Here is a 24,328-nt window from a genome sequence, read left to right as displayed (position 1 = left end):
TACTGATAGTCACAATATATCACAAGATATATTATAGAGACCCGATCTCAACATCATCCAGTCCGTCTGGGATTACATGTAGAGACAGACGGATTGGAGCAAGCCTACATCTACAGAAGATCTGGGCTTAGTTCTCCATGATGGTGGGAACAACCTCCCTGCCGAGTTCCTTCAAAAACTTTAAGTGTACCTAGAAGTAGTGATGGAAGGCAAAGGGCAAAGGTCACACCAAATATTGATACTATTTTATTTTTATAATCCTAACACTTCTATGTTGAAAGGATTCTTACTTTGCAGCATTTTTCCATATCTGCCTGGACTTTTTGTACTGTAGGTCCAAGCATTTACATTTCGATGAGGTCATAAATGGCATTTTAACTCTAAAAGAAAGCGTCATACCAGTATCCACATCAATTACCAAATCTTGAAAAATGGAGATTGAGGCGCTCTACATCCAGATGACGGGACCCCCACCTATCAGACATTTATGGTGAAAGTTGTGGGTATCCTAAATCTCTAAAGAAAGAAACTCCTCTAAATCTAAATAAAGAACACAACTTCTGGGAACTTTTTATTTTAATCCTTTATTTACAAGTAAAATGACAGACTTACATATTATTTACCAAATTTATTCTGTGGAGGACACAAAGGTTTCTTGCCCTGACAATACAATAATTGGTCCACAACAGGCAATTGAGAATTAAAGGGGACAAACATAGGAAACTGCAGCTAAAATATTGAAGTTGAAGGAACGAAATAAAAGGGGAATAACCATCTTATAAAGTGATGGTATATAGCTAGGAGATGTTGTTTCTTTACAATCGGTGGAAATCAGACCTCTGGGATCCCACCTACCAATCCCAATGGTGATGGTTTAGCCCAGTCTCTCTCCTAAGTTTCCCCTGTACAGCAGAGTCCCTGGCCACCTGACAACGGTATCCGGCCCTAGTCACCTGTGGGCCAGTGTGGTTCCTTACAAAGCTGGGTGACCAGGATGCGAATGTGCAAGAAAAACGGTGAATGGGGCAACAACACTATACAAGCACGGCAGCCCCTTCATTCTTAGGAACATTGAGGGTCCTAGAGGTCAGATCCCATCAATCATAAAGCGACTATATATCTTAGGGACATCAGCACTTAAGATGTGATTTCATGGTTTGGCAGGTGACGTGACAGGACAGTGGCGAGGTTTAATGAACTTTCGTTAAAGTAAACATATAATTTAAAGGGGCGTCCAGGATTCAAAAACAGGATCCGCATCTCATGACCTGTGCAACGAAATGTGGGGGGAAAGCTGCATTACCAGACACAGCCTATAGACAAGAGTGGCGCTATCTATGGGAAATCTTAATTTTTATCTAATCCTGGACAACACCCTTGAGTAAACTTTTTGCAATTCATAACATGAAATATTTTATTAAAAGGAGAGTCTCCAGTTTGCTAGTCTGATCAGTTTATAAGAGTACAATAAGTGTAACTATACACAGCATAAAAATGATCGATGGACCACAACCTGCCCCCAGAACACCAGTCTGATATCTGGTACCCGAAAATGGATTCACATTACCAAAACACCAACCATTAAATTTCTAATTTTTATTGTCTTTTTATTGGGCTGTCCAGCTGTATAAAATAAATAAATGCATATTTACACAATCGATGGGAACATCAGGTAAAATACAGTGTAATAAAACACAATATTTCATTTAAAATAAAATTATTACATTATATTATTGGTGAAAAATTGTGCAACAATAAAACGTGCTTAATGTTATTTGGGAAGATGGAATCTGCTTTCACCGTGTAGGGCACTCACTCGGAATCTGGAGGCATTGGCCTAAAAGTTCTAAGGAATCCTAAGATGGATCAGCTTTCAACCTGGACGGATGAGGATACTACACAGACCTGCGCAATATCATCGTATTCATAGGTCCTCTTCAGAAAGGTGTCTGTGAGACGGAGACCGGAAACGCTCTGGAGGAATAACGACAATTATTTTACCAAGTGTAACACACAAAAAAACCCAACAACTTTGCGCTTCTATTATACCTATAGGGAATCCGCTGGCGTTTCTGTAGGTATGATTGACATGCTGAGATTTCAAAAACTGCGACAGTTTTGGAAATTGCAACATGTCCGTTGCATGTATTTTTGCACAACGTGTGGATGGGATTCTCTGAATTTAGTGCAGTTAGCTTTGCCAGTATGTATCGGATGTAGGAGATATTGGAGCCATCACTGATATCTCTCCACTGTCAGAAGGGCGGGCCTTACAGCCGACCATCACTGGGTGGAAAGGAACATCCCCCTGACAGTACTCTTCAATAGCCCTGAACTGTCAGAAGGGGCGTCCTTACTGCCCAGCAATGACAGTACGCTGTAAGAAACTAACAGAACTGATATCTCCAGCACCCAGGTACATAGTGTTAATTTTGCCAGTGCTAAAGGACGTGAATGGTCCTCTTTGAAGAGATGTGCGATATTACATACTGCTAGAAAGTAGACAGTGCACTGAATTCGTGCATTGTCAGCTTTCCCGGTATGCACCCCGCTGCTGGAGATATTGGTGCCACTAGGTTGTAAGGCTGCCCCTCTGACAGTGGAGTGATATCAGTGGTGAAACTAACGGCAGATATTTCCAGCATTGGGGAGCATACTGGGAAAGCTGACCGTGTGCTGAATTCTGAGCACTGTCAGCTTTCTAGTGGCACATTACTAGAGACTAGAGATAAGAGAGTACTGTTCGGATCAGCCGATCCGAACAGCACGCACGCATTGAAATGAATGGACGTAGCCGGCACGCGGGGGGTTAAGCGGCCGGCCGGCGTCAAAGCGGAAGTACCAGGTGCTTCCATTCATTTCAATGCGTGCGTGCTGTTCGGATCGGCTGATCCGAACAGTACTCGCTCATCTCTACTAAGGACATGAATAGTCCTCTTTAAACTTTTTTTTATACAGATATTGGCAAAAAATTTCTGAAATATTGCAGCTTTCACTCTGGCCACTAAGCCTAAAAATAAGCTGACACTTCCTGTTCTCAAGCCAGAGCTCATTATCAGGCAGGATCACTATCAGGTCATAACCATAGCATCAGAAATCACTACTCAGCCCTGGACACGGAACCAAAAAGGTGTCTGCAAAATAACATATACCACTATTCTAAATGGTACAAGGTAGGTTGGGGACCCAGGAGCTTACACCTCTGATTACAATGATCGATAACACCTATATACTGTATATGTAACGCAAGATGATGGTCACCCTTCACCTCTTCTTTCATTAACCACAGGTCATAGAACATGAAGTCAATGGGGCAATTTTTTATGAGAGGAAGTCATTTTGCTGTAGTCTGTATTGTGATTTATGCCAAATTCATAAAACATTGCACAATGCAAATAAGGCATCCAAATTGTACAGTGCTGCGGAATATGTTGGCGCTATACAAATAACATTTATTATTATAGGGCACGACTATAAAAGTCTAAGAATTTGTTACTGGAGAGACTGTCACTATTTTAGTATCTGTAATAAAGCCTGGCGTACAGACAGCTAGAGATGCTAACCACGCCCAATTTTCAGTCCAGTTTTTGGAACGGTCCTTGAAGAATCAGGCCAGCCAATGAAGGTTATAGTCCTAAACTTGAAAAGCGTTTTATTCTGCTCTTTACACAATCCTCACCTGCAGCCCCTGCACCGATGAGAGCAATGACAGTGTTAGAAACAGGGATGAACTGGGGTGGAGCTTTCCAAGCTGTCGTCCGGATACACCGCACCAGTGAATGGAGTTTGTGTTGCACATCTCAAGAATCAGGTCCATAGTCCTTTCACTGCTAGAGAGAATGGAACATGATGGATCATTGTCTTATGTGTTATTGTTTGACAGTGAGTCTGTAGTAAATGTATAATTTGTTCCAGTAACAGCGCCACTCTTATCCATGGGCTGTGTGTGGTATTGCAGCTCAGGGTCATGAAACTAAATGACATGTCAGACACAATATAGCCATACCCTACTGGGCTACTGAGGATAATAGTGGATATACATTTAAAAGGGAAGCGGCTACAATAGAACAACGCAAAAAAACATTTTATCATACCATAAAGCTGTATTTGTAGAGGTTATTCTCAAGATGAACATTGCTAACCACAAGGTGATAAGTCTGATTGTAGACAGTCTACCACCAAGACTGATCATAAGAACATGGGTCCAAGCACAGCTGAGCAGTAGTATCCCATGTATGAGACCGCGATAGCACTGGGCAGTACTGTCAGTGACCGACTGCTTCACCCCAAGTGTGAGAAGGAGCGCTATCGGAGGTCCTTCCTCCCAACCGCGGTCAGGCTACATAATCTACATCAGGCTAAGTGAAGATCACTCCGCACAGAGAACTAAATGATCCTGAAGTCTCTTTTCTTTTTACTTGCTACGACTCCTAGTATCTTTTCTATCTGCTATGAGCTTGTATGTGTTCTTTCTTGTAATATATTACTGTATTATCCATGCTGCTGTAACACACTGAATTTCCCCATGGTGGGACTATGAAAGATTATCTTATCTTAGTTGGTGCTCTTCTGCTCTATTCAATGTCTACTGAACTGACTAGGATATGAGAATAGATTATAGATATAGAATTATAGAATAGAATTATAGATATTATAGAATAGATGAGAATATCTTCTTTAGGCCTAATGCAGACAACAGAATGTGCCACCTCAGGCTCTTCCGATGGAGTGGAGGGTTGGGGTCTGATGCTCCCTGCCGATGATTAGAACAGGTCCCATCACCCACAAAATCGCCCGCCTCCCCCCAGTCATGCACATGTAGCCTTAGTTCCACAGACTTTAAATGGATTGGCAGTGAGCATGCTTGACCACCAGTTCATTTAAGCTCCTCCTCCCAACACTCTGTGTAGGACACAGTGGAAGAGTCAACACACCACCATGTCTTGGCCAACTTATTTAAATCCACGGATAAGACATCAAAATTAATCATTGCGTTAAGAGACGTGAAGCCCATCTCTCTCTGTGGTAGCCTATGGAGATAAGGTAAAGTTACCTGCAGTTAGTGATTTTACATGTGATGTCAAATGGTTCCTCTAGACTGACAGTATCTGGTATGGTCTCCAGGGAAAGCCTCACGTCACCATAGCCCGGAGCCTTAGAGGGAAAATAAATAAATATATAATATAAATAATAATCCTACTAATATTATAAATGTGAAAGTTTGTGTGTTTGTTCCGCAATCACGCCACAATGGGCGCACGGATTTCCCTGAAATTTTGCACATACCTAGAGTGGCACCAGTAATAGTACATAGGCGCCTCACCATCCACGTGAAGTCCCCGGTTGGGCCACCGCAACCACCGAATTCCCGGTCGGTGTTGGCTGAAGGACCTGCACTGACGTCACAACGTCAGGTGCGGCGCTCCTATTGGACCAGGCAACAGAGGGGGCGGAGCTACACAGCCACAAGCCGGCCGCACAGCCCCAGGGAAAAAAATGGCGTTGTGCGTGCCGTGGTGTGGAGCCGCGAGGAGTTCATCGGTTGTCAGCGGTGTGTGCACGCTGGGACACTGAACGCTGACACTCAATCATGTCCACAGGTTTGGTGACTACGCTGGCCGCAGGAGGGGGGCGCGGGTTGCGGAAGCAAACGCAAGGTCTCTTAGTGGAGGGGAGGCAGGGAGTGCCAGACAGGGTGGATGGGGCGGGGGGCCCTTGAGAGGGAAGGGGGGGGAGACAGGAAGGGAGGGCTAGGGGCCCGCGGGAGGGGAGGAGGGTGCGGGAGCTGCGAGAGGGGAGGTTGGGGGTCGGCACGTGGGCAAGGGGCCCGGGGAGCCGCGAGATACGGGTGGGGGGCCACTGAGGGAAATGGCGCCTGTGAAGGGGGAGCCCTGGGATGGGAGGTTGGGGGCCAAAGGCACGCGACACAGAAGGGGAACCGGGGGCGCCAACGGAAGCAGGGCCATAGGAGCGGGGACGGGAGGGGGCGGGTGCGCGGGTGACGGGGGAAAGGCAGGAGCAGGCAGTAGGTAGAAAGGCCGCACAGCCTGCCGAGGGAGGTGGGGGCGCACGGCGGATCGTAATCCACACGACTTGGCTAAATAGAAGCGGCTCAGCGCCAACCCGCAGACGAAGTCACGGGCAGATGCTAATAATAATAATAAGTTACTTCTCCATTTTATGGTGCACACAAACTAAATGTACCTTACAAAAGGGGCACAGAACTGTAAAACCTTCAAGCCTTACAGCCACTAGTTATATGGACATTATCCCAACATTGCCTACATCACAACTAATAACTTTACGAGGCTCTGTGTTCGTGCTGTACCATTCTTTGCAGCTGGCTAGTCTGAAGTCTTCCTCTTTCCCCCAGGTTGGTTTTCCATACAATGTCCAACTTGCCGATAACTGTGACCCCTTTGATGACTCCGGCTTTTTCAGCAAACTCAGGTTTAGGCTTCAAGCAATACAAGTACTGTCGCGTGTCCAGAGGCTGTAAATAAGTCTTGGATCCAAATGTAGACAGCCTGCATTACAGAGATTATTAGATTAGATTATTATCATATCCATTTAGTACATTATTACAGAATTATTTGGTCTACAGGGTAGGTCATAACCAGGTCATTGACACACAGAACCTGCACAGATCAGCTGTTCTGGCAGTCTCTAGGTGCCAGGAGCTGCTAATGGACATGGAACATGTGCAAGCTGTTCCTATTTAAGTAATGGGATTAATACCGCCATCCCCTGGATCTACTGCTTGAATAGGAGCCTATGAGCACTCCCCATCCACTGCACCACCTTCCAGCTTCTAGAGGCTGCTCAAAGAATTGATCTGGGTCTGTCGGAGCCCCACAGATCACATACTGATAACCTATCCTCCTGATAGGTCATCAATGTGAAAACTCCATTTTGGGCCAGAAAACCCCATTAATAATGCTTTATTATTCTTTTTATTCTACCTTATTACATAGAAGGTTTATAATACGTATGATAGTCCTTACCCTTCACCATTCTTGACCACACTGTTCAGCTCAGTCACATTGTACATCATGGAGGGATCCAGAGACACCTTCTCCATGAACATCGGGGACGTGGTGATATTCTGAATTTGAGCTTCTAGAAACACTTCATCTGTCTGAAAAATCAACCAAGTGTTAATAACCAGACCTGTCCATAGTGGCGGCAGACATACCAATAGCGTCATCATCATTATTATTATATGTGATTAGTGTCATGCCTGAAAAAATCAAAGTTACCACAATTAAAATGGACGTTCCAACCGGCATCCCAAACTTAAGAATCAGAAGCAAAGTTAGTCATATGGTAGATTGGAGCAAGCAATGGATGCGGGATAGGACTCATGAACAGGGCTGCTCGGCAAGAAAACAGTTCTGACGCTCAGGGATTGTCAAACTGGAAATCCTAAGATACAAAGTATTGCTCTAAAAAGATCTACTAATATAATCAAGGAATGAAAGTTTTATTACGGTTTGCACCATCCACACTCCTATTGCTGGAATGGGGGCCCTGATCCAGATTCCTACTCACTGCATAACTGCTGTGAACCCCCCCCCCCTCCAAAAAAAAAAAAAAAAAAAAAAAATCTGTATATGAATCTATGATGGGGGAGGAAAAAAAAACAAAACAAAAACAAAAAACCTCAACACCTCAAAAAAATTAAAAATAAATAAAAATATTATATATATATATATATATATATATATATATATATATATATATTTCTTCCTCACTGTTTTACATAGGTATTCTCGAGAAATATTTCTGTGTAGCCCATCAGTGATACAACCCCAATCTCAAAAAAAGTTGGGGCACCAAGTAAAGTGTAAAGAAAAACAAGAATGCAATGAGTAAGAAAAAACCCCCTCAAATAACCATATTTTATTAAAAATGATCTCATTTGGAAATGGATGGCCGCAACATCTCCAAAAAGCTGGGACAGGGTTAACAAACGGCTGGAAAAGTAAGTGAGATCCTAACGAAAACAGTATCCCGACGGTGTATAAAAACAGTATGTTAGAGAGGATGAGTCTCTCCGAAGGAAAGATGGCCAGAGTTTCATCAAAACTCAGTTTTTACCAGAAAACACATATGTATCTCTTATGGTATGGGGTTGCATTAATGACTAGGACATGGGTAGCTTAAAAATCTTGAAAGTCACTAGCAATGCGGAGCAGTATTTAGAGGTTTTAGAACATATGCTCCCATCCATACAAGGTCTCTGTGATGAAATTAGTCTATTTGCGTATGTATTAATGTGTCATCCATATACTGCATTGTCATCCGTATAATGCATACCAATGCAGTATACGGATGACACAGTCATAAACAATACAATCACATAAGTATAAATAAAACTAACACTTTGACTCAGTATTAATACATATGCAAATAGAATATCAGGGGGAAATGTTTCTTCCTGGCTTCAAGACCAGATACTGCAGGGCAAGTTTTATTACTTTATGACTAGTTGGCTAGAACCAGCTCAGTCCGGCATAAATAAGAGTGTGAGCAGCTAATGACCTTATGATCATTTGTGGAGTATTCTTCTTTCTTTTTCTCCTTTTATTTTTAAGATTGTTGGCTCGTGTGTCGTTAGTTATTTTTCTTTTCTTTTATATACAGCACTGAACCTTTAGGATATTAATATTGTTACATTTAAGGATACTTTGTGTTTGTTCTATGAACCAGTTACCCTTTTGAAGTGCGTTTCTGTCTGACTGCTTGAGACGAGTATACATGTGATTGAGGTTTCCGCTAAGGCTGGCAAGTCAGTGGTGGTGGCAGCGTGTATCTGGGATGCGATTTTTGCTCAATTTGCAGCATGACTGAAAGAAGAGTGCAAGAATAAGTGGAGTGAGTTGACCCGTCAGCCACGCCCGGGTCACATAGTTTTGACAGCTCGTATGTCACAGTCTCTTTCAAGAAAGGTGTTGAATATTCCAGGAAAACAATACTAAACCACACCTATCACAGCAGCATGGCTTCACAGGAGAAGAGCGAGTGCTGAATTGTCCTGCTTACAGTCCAGAACTTTACCAAAGAAGACTCAGGACTGTTGCGCAGCTAGAATCCAACATGGAGCAAGAATGGGACAACATTGTCTCCCAAAACTCCAGCACCTCCCAGAAGTTTACAGACGGTTGTAAAAAAGAAGAGGGGACTCCTTACAATGGTAGACATTCACTTTCTGATCTGTGTTCCATTGTGAGTAAAATTTGGTTACATGAGATTTCCAAAACATTGTATTTTTGTTTTCTCTACATTTCCAATTTTTTTTTTTTTTTTTTTTTGGAATAGTATTTTTCGGACTATAAGACGCACTTTTTTTCCTCCCAATATGGGAGGAAAATGTGTGTGCGTCTTATAGTCCGAATGCAGCGTGTGCAGCGTCTGTGTCCTGTCTATGAGGAGCAGCACGGAGAGCAGCACGGTGCCTGCCTGCTCTGCCCCTCCTTCCCTGTCTGTGTCGCGTGTTTGCAGGAGCGAGATATGAGAGGCAGGGAAGTAGGGGCGAGCCAGACAGGTGAAGGAAGCGTGGTTTCAAGCTTGCCGAGAAAACCACGCCTCTTTCACCCGTCTGGCTCGCCCCTCCTTCACTGCCTCTCAGATCTGGCTCCGGCAATGAAACCACACAGACAGGGAAGGAGGGGCGGGCCAAACGGGAGGAGGAGGCGTGGTTTTCTCGGCAAGCTTGAAACCACGCCTCCTCCACCCGTCTGGCCCGCCCCTACTCCCCTGCCTGTGTGGCTTCATTGCAAGAGCAAGATCTGAGAGGCAGTGAAGGAGGGACGAGCCAGATGGGTGAAAGAGGTGTGTTTTCAAGTTTGCTTAGAAAACCACACCTCCTTCACCCGTCTGGCCCGCCCCTTTTTCTCTTCTTACATAGCTTCACTGCAGGGTGTCTCTTTCCATCCATGGATGAGAATAGATAGATGATAGATAGATAGATAGATAGATAGATAGATAGATAGATAGATAGATAGACAGACAGACAGACAGACAGACAGACAGAGACAGACAGACAGAGACAGACAGACAGACAGACAGACAGAGACAGACAGACAGACAGACAGACAGACAGACAGACAGACAGACAGACAGACAGATAGATAGATAGATAGATATGTTCAAATCACCCCATATCCCTACAATACATATAAAACAAAAACATTACTGTGAAACACATACACATTTGGTATCCCTGTGTCCGAAAGCCCCCGGTTCTATTTACATTGGTGAAATATTATATTATTAGGTTATTAAATATTTTACCAATTTTTTTTCCTTAATTTTTTTTTTCCCTATTTTCCTCCTCTAAAACCTTAGTGCGTCTTATGGTCCGGTGCGTCTTATAGTCCGAAAAATACGGTAGGTTTGTATGCGTTACCCATTTTTGTGCTTCTCTTGACAAGGAGTGTTACATAGAAGGAAAAACTTACATTGGAAACATCTGGTGTAGGATTGGACATAGATCATTGATACTTCATCTGTTCATGTTTATTTCCATTGTTCACATAACATTTACAAAAAAAAAAAAAAAGCCCAAAAGGAAAGCTGTGTGTATTGTTCAAGTCCAGAACAACGGACAGCTGAAATAGCTGTTACATACGGAGTCTGGCGGACCCCACTGACTATAATGGGGTTTGTTGGGAAAATTGAAAGTGGTGAACAAGAAAGTCGATTCAATGTGGAGACCCAACGCTAATGTGAACATTAGTTAAAAATTGTTTTTGTAGCTTTTGTTGAGCAGTAACAAGCGGATAATCTCAGCCGGGCATAGTAGTCCAGTTCTGACATGTTATGATCTACCATTGACCACATGAACAAATTTCTAAAAAGTATAAAACACCTCTGGGTTAAGTTTTCAGTGAAGCTCTGTCGACTATCCCACTATCCATTGCTTTGCTAATTGTTGAACCGAATTTAAGGCAATTGGGTAAATATCAATGAAGCGATTCTCAGCTTAAGTGAAAGGCTTAGTGGCGCTTGAAAAAGTGGAGTTAACAATAAGCATTTACATGGAAAAGCAGGGTCACTAACAAAATATTTAGGAGTCACCGATCCTAATGTGTCCGGTTACTGTGGGATTCTGTCCTTGCACAATTATTCCTGATGCCTACTAATACTAAAAACATAATACTGACCATAAAACCCTCCATATAATAGTAGATTAAGGCGGCATGCACACGTCCATGTGCATGTTGCTGGCCATGAATGAGCAGCACACAGATGTCATTCATGTGCCGCCCGTTCTTCCACAACCCCATTCGTGGGGCCAGAGAGCAAGACTACAAAAATCAGACGGGAATACGATCTGTCTCGAGTTTTGCGTCCCGGACTCTCGGCCCACACACGGATCCATGGAATACTAGGTCGGGTGTATGGGCCCATAGAAATTAGTGGGTCAGTTTGCTATCTGGGAAAAACCTGGATAGCACCCGGCCGTGCATATGGGGCCTTAATGCATCATACTAACTCTCAAAACTTAAGCAATGTCTGGAAAAAGAAAAAAAATTCCAATAAAAATGGATATAATTGAATATATTGGTCCTGAAAATGGGCAAACATTTGGTTGTGATCTTGCTTTTCCATTGTGCAGCAATTTCAGGATGAGATTTATTTGTTAAACAGGCACAAACGTCAGATAAGTAGCGCTTCAGAGTTAAATAAAATGATGAAAAAAAAAAAAAAAAAAAATTACCACAGAACTGAGGTCACTCTAATGGGGGAAATAAAACGAAAAAAATTAGAGAAAGAAATGAGGGTTAAATGTTAAAGAACAGGAATGCTAGAACAAAATAAACATAGTAAACTACGGCTTCACATAGCATTAGTACCCGCTATAATGTGTCACTTGTCTACACAGAATCCAAAAATACTGGGGCACCTGACTGGCGACACTCATCCATCCATAGAATGAATATATATATACACATATATATATATATATATATATATATATATATATATATATATATATACACACACACACATATATATATATATATATATATATATATATTTATGACTATAAGAGGCAGTATAAGGAATAGCACTACTAAAAATGTCAGATAGCTTTAAACCCCCAGAAAACATCTAAAACCCTGGTAACAAAATAGGGCTCAATAGTGGTTGCCATTTGCATTCTCTCACACAGCAGCATGAAGTATATTGTTGGCAGGTTTGTAGCAACAATCATCTAATATGTATCCTCTAAGGCCGCATTCACACGGGGCAAGAGGGGGCAGATTATGGCACGGAATCCACGTCATAATCTGCCCTCTCACAATGGTGGTCTATGTACACCGCTAGCGTTCTTTTTTCCACAAGCGGCAAAAAGAAGCGAGCTGCCCTTTCTTCAAGCGGAATCCACGACTGATCTAGCTGCGGCGTCCGCCTTGCGGCAGCACGCTCCTGACAAGGCCCATTCATTTGGGCCTAATCCGGAGCGGAAAGCCACGACGGGATGCCGGGCACTACACCAGCATCCCATTGTGGCAGCCGCGACGGACTATGCACATGTGAACTAAGCCTAAAGCACTAGTGGGGATTAGACTCTCAGTAACGCTGCTGATCATTTATCAGAAGCCCCCCACCCCATCTAAATAATGAAGGTCCTAATACTGCGACACTCAATGACCCATTTGGTTTTTGACACAGAACAGGGAGAGACTCATCAACACCTGTCAAATAATTAAGTGATGCTAAAATATTAAAATAAAAAAATCTAGAATGGACTATGTAAATTAGTATCTCCCACCACCACATTTACACACAGAAGCATGTTACTAATAGATACTTAGTGTTTTACGTACCCCAGCTGCAAAAGAAGAGGATGCTACTCTATTAGTAAAGAGACAAGCATGCATTTGGTTTATTGTGTCATATTATACACAGTGTGGGGTGCCATGAACATATACTGTACATTCATCATCATATACAGAATTTCACTACTGACAAAGCTTTACTGCGGTTTTCTATATCTCCAGGTCCCAGGTACACCTGCAGGTTTATAGGCATGGGCCCAGAACAAAGGACAATGGCTCCAGGGTCTCTACTTCATTCACCCACCAGTTTTAATTGGGTGTTACACAGACATAAAGATCTATTCTATCTATCTATCTGGAGTTTTAAAGATGGACTTTGATGCTTTACCATCTATTCTGAATATATATACCGTATCTATATAAATTCTGGAGCTACTATTCTCTAAAATTTAATTTTACAATTTCCATAGAAATCATGGAGTTGTAATACAGTACCTATAAACTTGTATGGGATGCTAATATACGTCTGCATGCCAATATTTTTTTTCATAATAAAAATTGTTACTTTGTATATACTAGGAACCTTAAAAAAAAATTAAAAAAAATCATAAAAATATATTATATGTTATAGGCATATATGGCAATCTAGAGCTAATCTCCTCAAGAAACCCTGACTGTGGGGAAACAGGATGTAATATTAGTGTGATTTTATGCAATGCCATGTTATCCTAGTCTAAGACATTTCAGCACCATAAAACACAACTGCGCCCCCAACCCCCGCCAAAAAAACAAAAACAAAAAACAAACCCCAAATCCTACTGCTCAGTATTTTCATCAGCAGAAACCTGGATTTTAGGTGTGTAAAATACGGCCATTTGTATTATTGGCGTCACATTAACACATTTATACTGCAGTCACTCACCTCTGCATTATAAAATTTTGTCTTGACATCGAGAGGTTTAAGAACCTGTGTTAAGAAAGAAATCATGTTATACTGATTGATCCACCAGCGACTCCATCTCAAAACATTATATAGTAAGAGTCTCAAACTCAGCCTGGTAAATAGGCCAAACATAGAAAAAGGAACTTGGAGGTGACGGCTACATTCCTTATGAGGAAATCTTAGGGTATGTGCACACTGAGTTTTTTGGCAGCGGATCCACATCAAAATCTGTTGTCAAAAATGGCTCCCATTGACTTCAATAGGAGCCGCTCGCTTCTTTGTTGCGCTAGCTAGTAGCGGAAAAAAGCAGCGACATGCCCCATCTTGCTGTGGATTCCTCGGCTGAATCAACCGCGGCGTCCTCGGATTGAGACACGCTTCAGTGTAGGCCCATTCATTCATGCCTACACAGGAGCGGGATGCTGCAACAGAATGGCGATGCTGCATTGGCATTGTTGCAGCGAGGAATGTTCACACGGCGGAAATGGTTTCTGCGACCTTTTCCTCCATATGAACATACCCTTAGTAGCTCCAGTGCATCAAAGTCTTTGTGTTTAAGACTCGCTGGTCTACAGTATACAAGTATCTACACATCAGCTCTCCTATCAGTCAAAATAGCACAACAAAAACTGCCCACTACATGCCTGCAGTGAGTGCTGTGACCCCTCCCCAGGGACTACCAGCTGGCCCCTCCATCACTACTGACATGGGCAATGGCTCTTAGTTCAGATTAGCTAAATGGAACAATATTTTTTTCCCCCTTTTGTGCACAAGGCCAACCAATTAATGTGTAGGATGAGGCTCACACAGAGCATACATGTATATATGGGAGAGTCACGAGGTTAGCTATTGAAGGCATATAGGTCATAACCTATTTTACAGCACTCGGGTTAATCTACATATACAACTAGCTATGTCCAAAAAATTCTGCCATTTGCTTCCACCTACAGTTTTCAGACCAGTATTACTGAATCCAGAACCAATATAGACATCTGGACTTCTCACCTGGAACTTGAAGAATTTCCTGAAGTACATTTTCTCCGCTGTCTGTGTGGTATAGCTTACAGCACACACTAATCTGAAACACACAGAACAATCCAAGGAAGAATATACCGGCAAGGCTTTTACCACCACCTACCAAACACACAGGGGTGACAAACAAAAGTAGGCCCCGTGCCTGTACTTACATGTGTGTGCCTATTTCTTTAACTTCATGATGAATGACGTCATCTATACAACTGTCTGGTTTGAGCTCAGATACCACCGCGCTGGATGCTGAAAGGTTTAACCTCTGTGAGCTTGTCTGGAGATCCGCCTGGAAAGCAGAACAAACAGAACCATCTACAAAACTGCGTGTATAACCATATATTGGCTTCAGGAGGATGCCAAGAAAAGGACATTTTATTAAATTATGCAAATTAGGTGCTCGAAGGATAGGAGGCGTTCCTTGAGATATCAGGAACCTTTGAACCGAGTACCTAATTCGCATAATGAATAAAATATGACACCATAATGAAGGTATGATATGGAAGCATATCACAGCACCTACAACGCTATGGTGGCAGCTTGAAGGAGGTAAGGAAGGAGATTAGAGATGAGCGAACACTGTTCGGATCAGCCGATCCGAACAGCACGCTCCCATAGAAATGAATGGAAGTACCTGTGACGCCGGCCGGCCGCCGGCAGAGTCAGCATCACAGATGCTTCCATTCATTTCTATGGGAGCGTGCTGTTCGGATCGGCTGATCCGAACAGTGTTTGCTCATCTCTAAAGGAGATAGACTCCCTTTAAGCAAACTTATAGTGAATTTCAAAACTATATCCATTGATGTATAGGTAAGTGCCATAGTAAAGCATTGATGCATTTTGACTGTAGAATTGTGGAATCAAGGTTAGATTTCAGATTTTAGTGGAGAGAAAAAAAAAAAAGTTACCAACTCAGATTTCAATATCAAATGACGATTAAATAAAATATCAGTTATTGATACTGTATGATAATCAGATAGTTTGTTGCACATTTAGTTTTAGGTGAGTTTTTGTTCCTGAATTGCAAATCCAAAGCCTTGATTTTGACATACATAGAAAAAGATGTGAACTTTGCTGCAGTGTTTGACCAATGTCTAAAAAAACAACAAAAAACCCCAAACACTACCTACCTTGACTTGAATATCTTTAACTATTTGATTGCTGTCATTGTGCACGCTTATGTAGCTTGAAAATGTTTCACCCAGAAAAATATTCCTGTGTTAGAAGAAGACAAAAGAATAGAACATTTTCAGATGTAGAACCATCAAATTCACCAACGTACAGGAATGATGTGTTAATAGTTTAAAAATGGGGTAACAAAGAAATAGTGGAGGTAAAAACTAAAAAAAAATTATAATCTCTCGTATCAAAAAACTGGCGTGCATTATATAGGAATCTACGCCAATTGCTGAATGGTACAAGGGTGCATCTGATTTATTAAGAGGTCAGAGCCAAGTGCCACTCACAGCAGTCAGGATCTTCTTGTAGAAAACGCCAGTCTTAATAAATATCGCCAGTGTACATAGCCAAGTGCTTGTGGCTCTATACACTGTTGTCAGCTGATATCCACTGATCGGTCGGGGGATTAGGAGTAGAGATGAGCGAGTACTGTTCGGATCAGCCGATCCGAACAGCACGCTCCATAGAAATGAATGGATGCACCGGGTACTTCCACTTTGACGGCGGCCGGCCGCTTAACCCCCCGCGTGCCGGCTACGTCCATTCATTTCTATGCGAGCGTGCTGTTCGGATCGGCTGATCCGAACAGTACTCGCTCATCTCTAATTAGGAGTCTTTCCCGGACTAACCTATTCTGACTGATGACCTATACAAAGTATAGGACATCGATAGCTAAGGCCTTCTGCACATGATCAGTGTGCTAGCCATGTTCTTCACAGCTAGCACACGGACTCATTCATTTTTATGGCCCCATAAGCATGAATGTCCAATGTATATGGCCCGTGATCAAATCTAAGGACCTAGTCCTGACAGTTTTGCAGCCCATGCTCACTTGCCTCATTGAGTAGGGCTGCAGAGTCACAGCTGGCACATGGATGTCATGTCATGCCGTTCAATTACGTCCTGGCTAAAGGCTGGACGACCCTTTTAAATTTACACGAAAACTAAAAAGCCAAAAAAGTAGAAAGAGTTACCCAAAGTTCTGTGGCAATGTCAGCATCTCCCCCAGCATCAGGATTTCAGCTCCTTTCACAGTGGAAGGATCTTCTTTCATGAGGTTATTAAAAAGATCACCTATGAGCAGAAACAGACAGAGAAATGATCAGTTCATACATTTTATATAAAGCATAAAAAGTTCTATCCTATATAAAACACAGATCAGTGCGGGTATTAGATTCATGCATGTAAATGGTTTAGTCTTGTGCCAAAATGTAACCATAGGAGGTGTACCTGAACCCTGCCATATGTATGTATGCAAGAATTAGTGTACAGATTGTAAGGGGTTAAGGACTACAGGATCAGACTACATAGTTTGGTCTGTAGTCTGTAACCATGGAGACACACTGGTAGTAAAAATCAGTAAATCGGAGTCTCACATCACATGACCAGATCTATATGCATGAGTACAAGGTCTACCCACGCAGTTCTATTCCTTGACATATAGTGTATCAATGTAAGTTATAGAACTTGTACTCTCATACATATCTGGTTTTAGATGGTCCTAGGAATATAAATTGATTATTTCATCGCACAGAGAAGGATCCCCTATAAATGTTATAAACACCTATGAAAAATATACTAAAGGAACAATTACCTGGGAGGTCGCGCTCCTCACAGGTCACTGGGATATTCGTGAATAAGGTTGGTTTCGTAAGACGCATAACTGAATAGAAAAAGAAAAAACATAGATGTATAATTTACTGCGCTGTACTTTATAAAAATTACACATACATTGAAGCATTGTTGGGGGGGGGGGCAAAATATGGATATCCTGGGGATATTATAATATTGGCCTTGCTATACATATACAGTTGAATGCGATTTTGTAAACCAGTATTTTACTGCAGAGTTGATATTTTTTTTGGTGCAGAAACAGCATGCAATATATACAATAAGACTGCTGTGTCTGAACATGGTACAATAAGCATGCTCACTCAAGGTAAATGACAACTAAGGGCTATTAACAATCAGGCCAGATTAAACGAATCTGTCTAAGGCTCCGCAAACATGGTGTTAGACCTTCCTGTTCGAGGTATAAGTCAGTATGTCAGGAAGATTTCCCGACCTATAGTATACTTCTGACAAACGTCCCCCAGCAACACATCTTGAAAAGGGTTGAAAGGATTATTTTGGCTTCTGCCAGTTGTATTGGAGCCTTATGGATACATTAAAAAAAGGACCTTTCATGTCCTCTGACACAGAGGTATTATATACTGCTAGAAAGCGGACTGTGGGGGTGTTGGGGGATTCCTTATAGACCAGCCATGACGCTACGCTGCCAGGTCCGCCCTTCATACTGTGAACGGATATCGATTACGATATTAATGGCACCAAGGCACATACAGACAATTCAATGGGGTCGGCATGTACCAATAACCACTAACTTAGCAGTCCGACTGTCCATTGTTCTGGTCCTCCAACAGGCCACAACAACAGACAGGCGACGCTAGGGTGAAACTGGCAGGCTCTCTCCAGCTTATTGTGCTGACATCGATTGGTCAATGTACTTTTCATTCGACGTTTAGAAGCATTCTATGAAACCCAAACAATATTTTTGACACCACATATCTTAGCTGCAGAATAAAAAAAAATAAAAAAATATATAAATATTATAATATATATATATATATATATATATTTTTTTAATTAGATTATTTATTGCCAGCACATGGCACAAAGTAAAAATAAAATAGTACACTAGGGGTTTATTCACATGGCATTTGCACTGTACATTTGGCTTATGTACCAATAAAGCTCCCCGTGTACCTTTAGGCACCCCCTCCCCAATTCCTTATTTTTATAACATGACAACCTATGGGCAATGTCAGATGTACATGTATATGGTACGTCAGGAATTTTCTCGATGTACACCCCTGAAATGCAAGTGTGAAGTATTTCCTATAGGTCAATAAACCCACATACAAGTATCATCTTCAGATTCAAAAAAGTTTATTTCTTAAAATGTGCAGACATAACAAAATTGATATTCATTGCTAAAAAAACAAAACAAAAATGAAAACACAAAAACAAACACCACAGTGTAAGGGATATTCCGATAAATTGAAGTCATCCCTTATCCACTACATAGAGTTAAGTGCCTGAAAAGTGCGGGGGTCTAACTGCTGGGGGGGGGGGGGGGTAGAACAAGTCACACCAGAGCTCTATTCATTCTCTTTGGGACTGTAGAGATAGCTGAGAGCTGTACTGCGCCATCTCTGACAGTCTAAAGAAGTGAATGGAGAAGCTACACGTGTGGACAGACGTGAACGTCATATAAGGATACAAAGGGGAGCCCCATTCTTATGATCTGAGAGTCCCCAGCAATCTAGTAGTTATTGCCTATCCAATGGTTAGGGGATAACTTGAAGAAGTTGTTCAGAACCTGAAGGTAATTAATATTGATGACCTATCCACGGCACTGGTTGTCCTAACAGGTGTTTTGTCCACGAGAAGCCATATACTAAGTACACGGCCAGAGGTAACCCTGCTCCTACTCAAGTGAATGGGAGTCCATAACGTGTCCATACACTGTACGCAGCTTCTGGTCTGTACACTGTCTTAATGGTGTCTGGAACTGCAGCCTTGTTGAATATTAGCAGGGCTATTCCCAGCTGTACATCCAACATACGGATTCCAATGGTGGAAATAGTAGATTAGGTTGGGGCCAGATTTCACACCCCGACCAATCTGATCTCGATCCTAGGGAAAAGTTATCAGTATCAATTACTTTCAGGTCCTGGACAACTCTTTTAAAATTACCAGGACACCCCTATAGTCAACCACACACAAAGACATAACAGAAGGAATTACAGATGTAACTGAAGAAACCTGAATTTTATTTAAATTTTTCCCATTAAGGGGAATGTTTTACAAGAAATGGTCCTATTCTTAAGCCAAGTTTTATGTTATACTTTAGTTTCGATTTTTTAACTGTACCCCTGAACCTTTCAAGCCTAATACTACACTAATACACTCACACTTACCAATTCTGTAGACGTTTTCTTTGCAGCAGTCACCTTAATCAAGTGACAGCCAGGATTACAACAGAAGATAACACCTCTATAGAAAACACTACTGACCCATTATTGCATCCACTGCTGACAGTACATGATGCCACAGCTCTACTGCTCCCAGCACATAATATATCTAATACATAGACATCAATGATTTAGCTTAAGATGACAGTGCTGTAAAGAAAATCACAATGCTGTTAACAGAGCAGAGGAATATATATATATATATATATATATATATATATATATATATATATATATATATATATATATATATGTGAAAAGCCAATTGGATAGTGTCAGTTGTTCACATGTTATGGCCAAATGGCTAGTGAGTGACTTAAAGTGGACCTGCCTCCAGGTCCGAAAAGTCCAACGACACAAATCATCAGATAGGCAGCTTTTCAGACCTAACATCATGAGAGGGAACACAACCTGGATGATCACAGAGGATCAATAAACTGCGCTAACCTGAAACAACTTTAAAAACTTTAATAAACACACAATACAAAAATACACACGACGCCGAATTTAAATGGAGTATCTTGATCTGCACATACGTATAGTCAGGACGGACGCATATATATATATATATATATATATATATATATATATATATATATATATATTTAGAAAAAAATATATAAAAGTAAAAAAAATTATATAAAAATATATATATCACATGCTTAAAATGACCCCATGTTTGTGAATGTACAAGTCTATTTTGCCAGACAGGTTCAGCTTTGCTCTAACTAACTTTCCAATATATTCACAATAGCGCAGGTCGCAGAATATCCATATCTCACGGATGTCTTGTTGCAAGATGGCGTTACAGCTTGGAAGGACGCCATGTCTAATCAGTCGGCTCAGTTTATCCCAAGTCTCTTCCATACTCCGATCACCACACACTGATGACAGTATAGTCCATCTCCCCCTATGGTACAGATTCAACTTGAGTCTATCCAAGATGTCTTTCAGTTCTGGAGATGGTGGAATGGCTGAATCTTTTCCCCCCACTCTTCGAGTACAAACACTCCATGGCCGCACATACATCTTCTCCTTGCTTACAGTTTCACATGGATTTGGTCCTTCATATACAACGTTGTCCTGTTCTGCAGACGCAGTTTGCTTGTCTTTGTCGATGCTTGTATTGGCCCTAAACTCTAACAGATTGGGCGTAGGATCTTGACATATAAAGGGCTCCACATTGACTGGATCAAAGGGGTCATAATCAACCTTGGAGGTCAAATCCACGGAGACAAATGGAGGACATTTTTGAGGTTTCAGAATAAATGCTGGCAAGTGATATGGAAACCATGGAACAAATTTTGGCAAGAGTCTGAGTGGAAATTCTTCCAAAGAACCAGCTGCTATCTTTTGCAAGTTATCTACATTATTTTGTTCAGGGCGGCAATGCAAAATAACTTCCATTGCCAGTATGTCCACCGAAGACGTCCTCACTGCCCATGCAAGGATCAAGACATCTGTAGTGAGCGTAGATGCCGTGTCTGGTATTCTGCTGGAATATTCACTACATCAGAAGTCAGCGACGTTTATATAGCTGCGGCTCAATGTCTTCCATGTCCTCTTCACATTTAACATGGACCTGACGGCACAAAATATTTGGGATAATGTATACCTTGGTGTCAGTTACTAAACGGGAAGCACTGATTTACCTATAGTATTGCAAGGGCACGCTAAATACCCCCCCAAAAAACAAAAAATACCACACAACAAAAATACAAAACGTAGAAGTGAGCAAAGGCAGCAGCTAAAGCAGGTTTGGTAATGCTGGAGTTGAATAAAAGCTTTATATCACAACCAAAGTAGTTTATTCACACCAGGACATGTCAGTAGTTCTCTATACATGTTCTGCATAGTCTTGTAGATGAAAGAGAGACAGTTATACAACAGATTCTCCTGGACAGAAACTTCTCAACAATTCATATTCCTGATAGCAGTAAAATATGATCTGCAATAGACTAGTAACACACTGAAAAACTTACACTACCAGATGACAAGTTATAGTCAAATCATAACTCGCTGACAACCATAAAGCATCTTTTACAACGGCCATTAGTTACCCATTTGTATGGCACATTTGCCACTGTATCTGTGTCCTCATAGTGCAGGAGCAAAGAGGAAAAGTGAATAGACACATTGCAATGTGAATAAGTGCCATCTCTGGACTTGCACGGACAGACACAGTCTTTTTTCATGGACATGAGGTCTGTGATATGCTGCACAGTTGTGTGCATACGGCCAGTGACTATATTCACACAATCGAGGTGAGGGAGAACAAAACTCCATGCATCCTATTTAATCCACTCCATCGGTGATGGTAAGACCTTGGACCCGTTTGGGCCTCTCATCTGGCCGATTTAATAGATCCGCTGACCTTGCAGCTCAGGCCCTTTGGCTACTTTACCTTTGAACAGCACTTGCCTCCTTCAGAATGGTTCCACTACCAGCAGATAGCCCACTTTGTGTTTTCTCAGTTCGGCTCCCTGAAAGTCTCCCCACCCACTGCTTTCGAGAAGGTCTGTCGAGCAGGTACCTCCACGGTTGGGCTAATATCAACCATCTATAGACTTACCTCCTCTCCCGAGGGGAGCCCTCCAGTCTCTTATAAATATATGATCAAATGGTCTGAGGCATTGGACAGGCAGATCTCGCCCGGTCAGTGGCAGGTTATCTGGTCACGTGCAACTAAATCCACTACATGTGTTACGTTCCAGGAGACCCAGTACAAGTTACTCACACGTGGGTACCATACCCCTGCTCTGCTTCACTCCTTTAACCCTAGTATACCTTCCCAATGCTGGCGCTGTGGAGCTGATATGCGCTCTCTCTACCGTGTCATTTGGGACTGCTCTCTTATTCGCCCTTTTTGGCTGAAGGTTAAGTCCCTGTCGGACGCACTTTTTACTCTGGGAGTCCAGCTTGACCCCTTGTCTACTTACTTAACCTCCCGCCAAGTCATTTGGGTATGCAGACTTCCAAATTATTCCTTTATATATGTACAGCGGCTAAAACACTCATAGCCCTCCATTGGGAGAAGGTGTTCCCCTCCTACAGGCAAAGATCTCATTGCTTGGTTGAAGGACACCCCCAGCATGGAATATCTAACTGCTTACTTAACAATAAGCTGGATGCTTTTCAAGCAGTGTGCTCCACCAGAGACGCGTATTGTGCTCTGCGTAGTGGCTCAGTGGTTAGCACAGTTGCCTTGCACTAGAGTCCTAGGTTCGACTCTGTATTTGCACGGGTGTCTTCCCGGACTCCAAAGACATACTTATAGGGAATGTATATTGTGAGCCCATATGTCTATAAAGCACTGCGGTATACGTAATGATCTGGTGGGATCACATTACTGCAATTTATCGCTAGGAAACCATCTTGTCCAGGGATCAGCTGATCACCACCAACCCAGTTGCTTAGACCCCTGACCCCATGAAGGCTTTACAGGAAAAGAAAGAGCTTAGGACGAGTCTCATTTACCAAAAAAAATAGCACCATTATAAAATGGAAGGACTGGCCCATAGCAAGCAAACCCCTAGGACATTAGAACCCCCTGTGTTTGGATGAGACCTCTTAGGATCTGCCTTGCCCCTAATTCCAAGTGGCTGATCCAGAGATAACAGCAGATTTTGCAGGAAAGAAGGCATGACACATCAAGACTACTACAGGAAGTAGACAGGCACAGAGACCTGCGCCCACCCAAACTCCTAAAAACCAGCCCCACCCGGCCTCTGTACCTTTGAGAGCCAGTAAATGCTCCTGTTTAGGTTGGTTGACGTCCATGGCGCCTACAGTGACTATAGCTGAGTCTGTAGCTCACTCCTAGGACGGATTCAACGGATCCCTTCACGGACCAAAAATCTTCAGCAGGCGGTGCAAAGGCGGATTGGAATCTCGTGTGTAATGACCAAGTCACATGACTCCATGACTCTTTATCCTTAGTGTTCGTTTGAGAGGAGCACCAGTCGCAATAAAGTTATTTAATTGTTCTCAAATTATACATCATAACATTACCGTCAGTATATTATACAGTAGCAATGTATATGAAAGAAGGATTGAATCACATTACTCTCTTTTACATAAATGACGTCGTTTGTTGCCCATACTAAAGGTGGCTGCCACTGCGAGCCTCCTATTCCATCTATACCTGCAACTACTGGCAGAATTCGGATCGAACCATCACTTACATAGGGGGAGTTAATTTATTGTGATTCACTTAAACCTATCAGAAAGTATATGAATTTCTAAACTACAATTATATCGCTATTTTATTTATTGTTTTTCTAATAGGAAGTGACTTTGTTCCCTTGCTGGCTCTATACCTTACAGTTAGAGTCTATCTATCTGTGTTTCAT

General features: G+C 42.1%; 2 protein-coding genes across 5 annotated transcripts; both read right to left on the bottom strand.

The window, feature by feature from the left end:
* Nucleotides 1–605: 605 nt before the first annotated feature.
* On the bottom strand, nt 606–23,857 carry TRAPPC13 (trafficking protein particle complex subunit 13). Of its 4 annotated transcripts, none has more exons than XM_075269793.1 (13): nt 23,711–23,857; nt 17,534–17,602; nt 16,914–17,013; nt 15,891–15,975; nt 14,922–15,049; nt 14,740–14,812; nt 13,714–13,758; nt 11,726–11,743; nt 7,005–7,138; nt 6,329–6,527; nt 5,054–5,154; nt 3,680–3,830; nt 606–1,974 (listed from the first exon to the last, which is right to left on the bottom strand). In XM_075269793.1, exons 1-13 carry the CDS (start codon nt 23,754–23,756, stop codon nt 1,867–1,869), a joined length of 1,257 nt encoding a protein of 418 aa, XP_075125894.1. In that variant the 5' UTR covers nt 23,757–23,857; the 3' UTR covers nt 606–1,866. The 4 variants fall into 4 exon arrangements, with proteins under 4 accessions (XP_075125894.1, XP_075125895.1, XP_075125896.1 ...); XM_075269794.1 differs by having other exon boundaries at nt 3,680–3,827; XM_075269795.1 differs by lacking the exon at nt 11,726–11,743.
* Nucleotides 20,631–21,485, bottom strand: SHLD3 (shieldin complex subunit 3; the record flags this gene model as incomplete). Its single annotated transcript, XM_075269797.1, has 1 exon — nt 20,631–21,485. A coding segment is annotated over one exon (855 nt), but the record flags the coding sequence as incomplete, so codon positions are not given.
* Nucleotides 23,858–24,328: the final 471 nt, after the last annotated feature.

Source organism: Leptodactylus fuscus, chromosome 1 (genome assembly GCF_031893055.1).
Source record: "Leptodactylus fuscus isolate aLepFus1 chromosome 1, aLepFus1.hap2, whole genome shotgun sequence".
Classification (NCBI taxonomy): domain Eukaryota; kingdom Metazoa; phylum Chordata; class Amphibia; order Anura; family Leptodactylidae; genus Leptodactylus; species Leptodactylus fuscus.
Note: the sequence above shows the minus strand (reverse complement) of the source record. Positions and strands in the feature narration are given on the sequence as shown.

Coding starts and splice junctions, on each gene's coding strand:
- TRAPPC13 (XM_075269793.1), bottom strand. CDS start 23,756: ATGGACGTCAACCAACCTAAACAGGAGCATTTACTGGCTCTCAAAG. Junction 6,528..7,004: donor GTGGTCAAGAATGGTGAAGG/GTAAGGACTATC, acceptor TCTGTAATGCAG/GCTGTCTACATTTGGATCCA. Junction 1,975..3,679: donor CATCGGTGCAGGGGCTGCAG/GTGAGGATTGTG, acceptor TTATTCCTCCAG/AGCGTTTCCGGTCTCCGTCT.